The following is a 2,225-nucleotide window of genomic DNA, read 5'->3' as shown; positions in this document are numbered from 1 at the left end:
ACACACGCACACACAGAAACTGTTAATCTGGCTGGTGAAAATAAAAAGTTTGAGGCTGTTCGTGCTTCATAAGTTGAACTTTTTAAATATTATGAGCGTTCATATTGTGGCTCAGAGGTGCTGCTGATATTTCTTCATCACGATTATAAAAAAACCAAATCCAGCACCTGAAGCTGCCGTCCTCAGTGCAGTGAGGGATCTCATCTCGCTCTTTGGCAGCAGCGACGCCTCTCAGCAGCTCACATCGGCTCAGTGTCTCTGACTCCAGCTGGTACTCTGAACAACGACAGGAAACATCGTCATCAATAAACAGCAACAGGAAGGACAGAGGAGCGCCTTCAGCAGCGCCGTCTGTCCAACCGTGACGGGGACGACGTGCAAAACAGGGAAAATGCTAAAAACACAGGAGAAGGCTTTAAGTGGATTTGCCTGAACTTTGATTACAGTTCACCTGAAAAATAATTTGAGGAGAAAATCTGCCACAGCCTGGTTCTGATAGAGGTTAACAGAAGGAAGGAGCTGTGCTGAAAGCCAGAAGCAGAGAGTTACTGCAGTCGTCCACATCTCGCTAACAACCGGCTCTCTGCTGTTCACTGTCAGTAACACTAAACCTTGTGTTCTGTAACAGCCATAAACACTGATTTAAACGTTGATAAACGAGCACCTGCAGCAGGTGAGACTGCTAGATCCACAGTCTGATTAAAAGGTGGATCTGATTTTTGGTAGAATACGTCCTTTTGGACAGTTCAGCTGTGCCCGTCTGTCCTTAAAATCTAATCTCAGTTTCACCTCCCTCAGTTTTAACTTTAAAATGTCATTCTGTCCAAACTGAATACAACAATGATCTTCAGTAGGAACCAAAGCAGAGCTGTGAGCAGGAAACTAATGCAGGTATAGGAAAATAGCACCATTAGTGCACCTTAAACAAAACTCTAATGAAATCTGAGCACAGCGGCAGACTCACCACTGACAAGTTCAGGTGTGCTTACCTGAAGCTTTGCCCTGCAGCAGCGCGGGGCAGCAGACCAGGATGCAGGCAATGCGGAGCAGCCGGGCCATCGTCTGCGTGGTGACAGACGGAGGTTCGCTGCCTCCTTATAAAGCTGCACAGCTGCTGAGTCACCGTGAGGAGGTCCTGCTGAAAAACACTTCTTCATCCATCGGCGTGGAACCAGGAGTGCTCGACTCCAAGTCAGGAGGCGAGCGGCGAGCCGTGAAGCCTTCTGATTGGATGAGAGGAGCTCTACAACTGGTGGCTCCGCCCTCATTGTGATGGTTTTTGATTCAGTTTGTGAACAGCCAAAACCAAAAACCCGTCTCCACTTTTGTTAAAGTTATCTGTATAAATTATATCACAGAATTCAATAAAACGCAGACAAACACTGAAGCTGGACACAAACGCAGCACCAGCTTTTATTGAGACAGACAGCAGAGAGGACAGCTGTCCTCTCTGCTGTCTGTCTCAGGAGTCAGGACAGAGTCAGCCCAGCACCTCTAACAGCCGCACAGCTCCGGGTTCTAGTTAATAATAATACAAATCTTTGTATGTGCGTTTACTGCACTTTTGTCTCTCTTGTGGTTTATGAGAGTGAAGTTGATCGTGGATTAAAAACTGGAAATACTCAGGTGCTATTTAATAACTCTCTGAGTGACTCATCAGTTTCATGCTCGCTGTTGAAACTAAAACAAACTGTGTCTGCCTCAGAACAAGTGTGGTTTGTTTGGAAGGGCTGCAAAAAACCCTCTTCTCTCTAAAAAGCACATGGCAGCATGGATTAAGTTTGCAAAGTTGCACCTGAACAAAGACTTCTGGAACAAACGAGACCAGCGTGGAGATACAACCAAACATCATAGCAGCACAAACACCTCACACCAACCACAGCACGGTGACCGCGTGAGGACGTCTGTCTGCTGAAGCGTGGACTCAACTGGGTCACCAGCAGAACGATGACCCGAGCACAGCAGCAGATCTGCAGCAGAACGGCTGGAAAAGGAAAGAATGGAGCTGCTGCAGTGGTGCAGTCACAGTGTGGGATGCTGTGGTGGAACCTTCACAGAGCTGTGCATGAATAATCCTGCAAACCTCAGTGAGCTGAAGCAACGCTGTAAAGAAGAGTGGGTCAAAACTCTCCACAGTGATGTGAGAGACCGATAAAGTCCGACAGGAAACTTTGAGTTGCTGCTGCACCACGAGGCTCTACGAGCTCTGTCCACATTTACACTGT

The 2,225-nt window shown here is 47.3% G+C and overlaps 1 protein-coding gene across 1 annotated transcript in view; it reads right to left on the bottom strand.

The window, feature by feature from the left end:
* The window catches only part of tg (thyroglobulin), a 19,826-nt gene extending 18,456 nt beyond the window's left edge, over positions 1-1,370 (bottom strand). The window contains exons 1-2 of the mRNA XM_005744197.1: positions 990-1,370; positions 168-276 (exon numbers count right to left, since the gene is read on the bottom strand). Coding sequence (XP_005744254.1) covers positions 168-276; positions 990-1,059 — 179 coding nt within the window. The 5' untranslated portion in view covers positions 1,060-1,370. The remainder of the gene's footprint in view (positions 1-167; positions 277-989) is intronic.
* Between the last annotated feature and the right edge of the window lie 855 nt (positions 1,371-2,225).

This window comes from Pundamilia nyererei, unplaced genomic scaffold (assembly GCF_000239375.1).
Source record: "Pundamilia nyererei isolate P.nyererei 1_Seehausen unplaced genomic scaffold, PunNye1.0 scaffold00139, whole genome shotgun sequence".
NCBI lineage: Eukaryota > Metazoa > Chordata > Actinopteri > Cichliformes > Cichlidae > Pundamilia > Pundamilia nyererei.
This window is presented reverse-complemented; position numbering and strand designations above follow the sequence as displayed.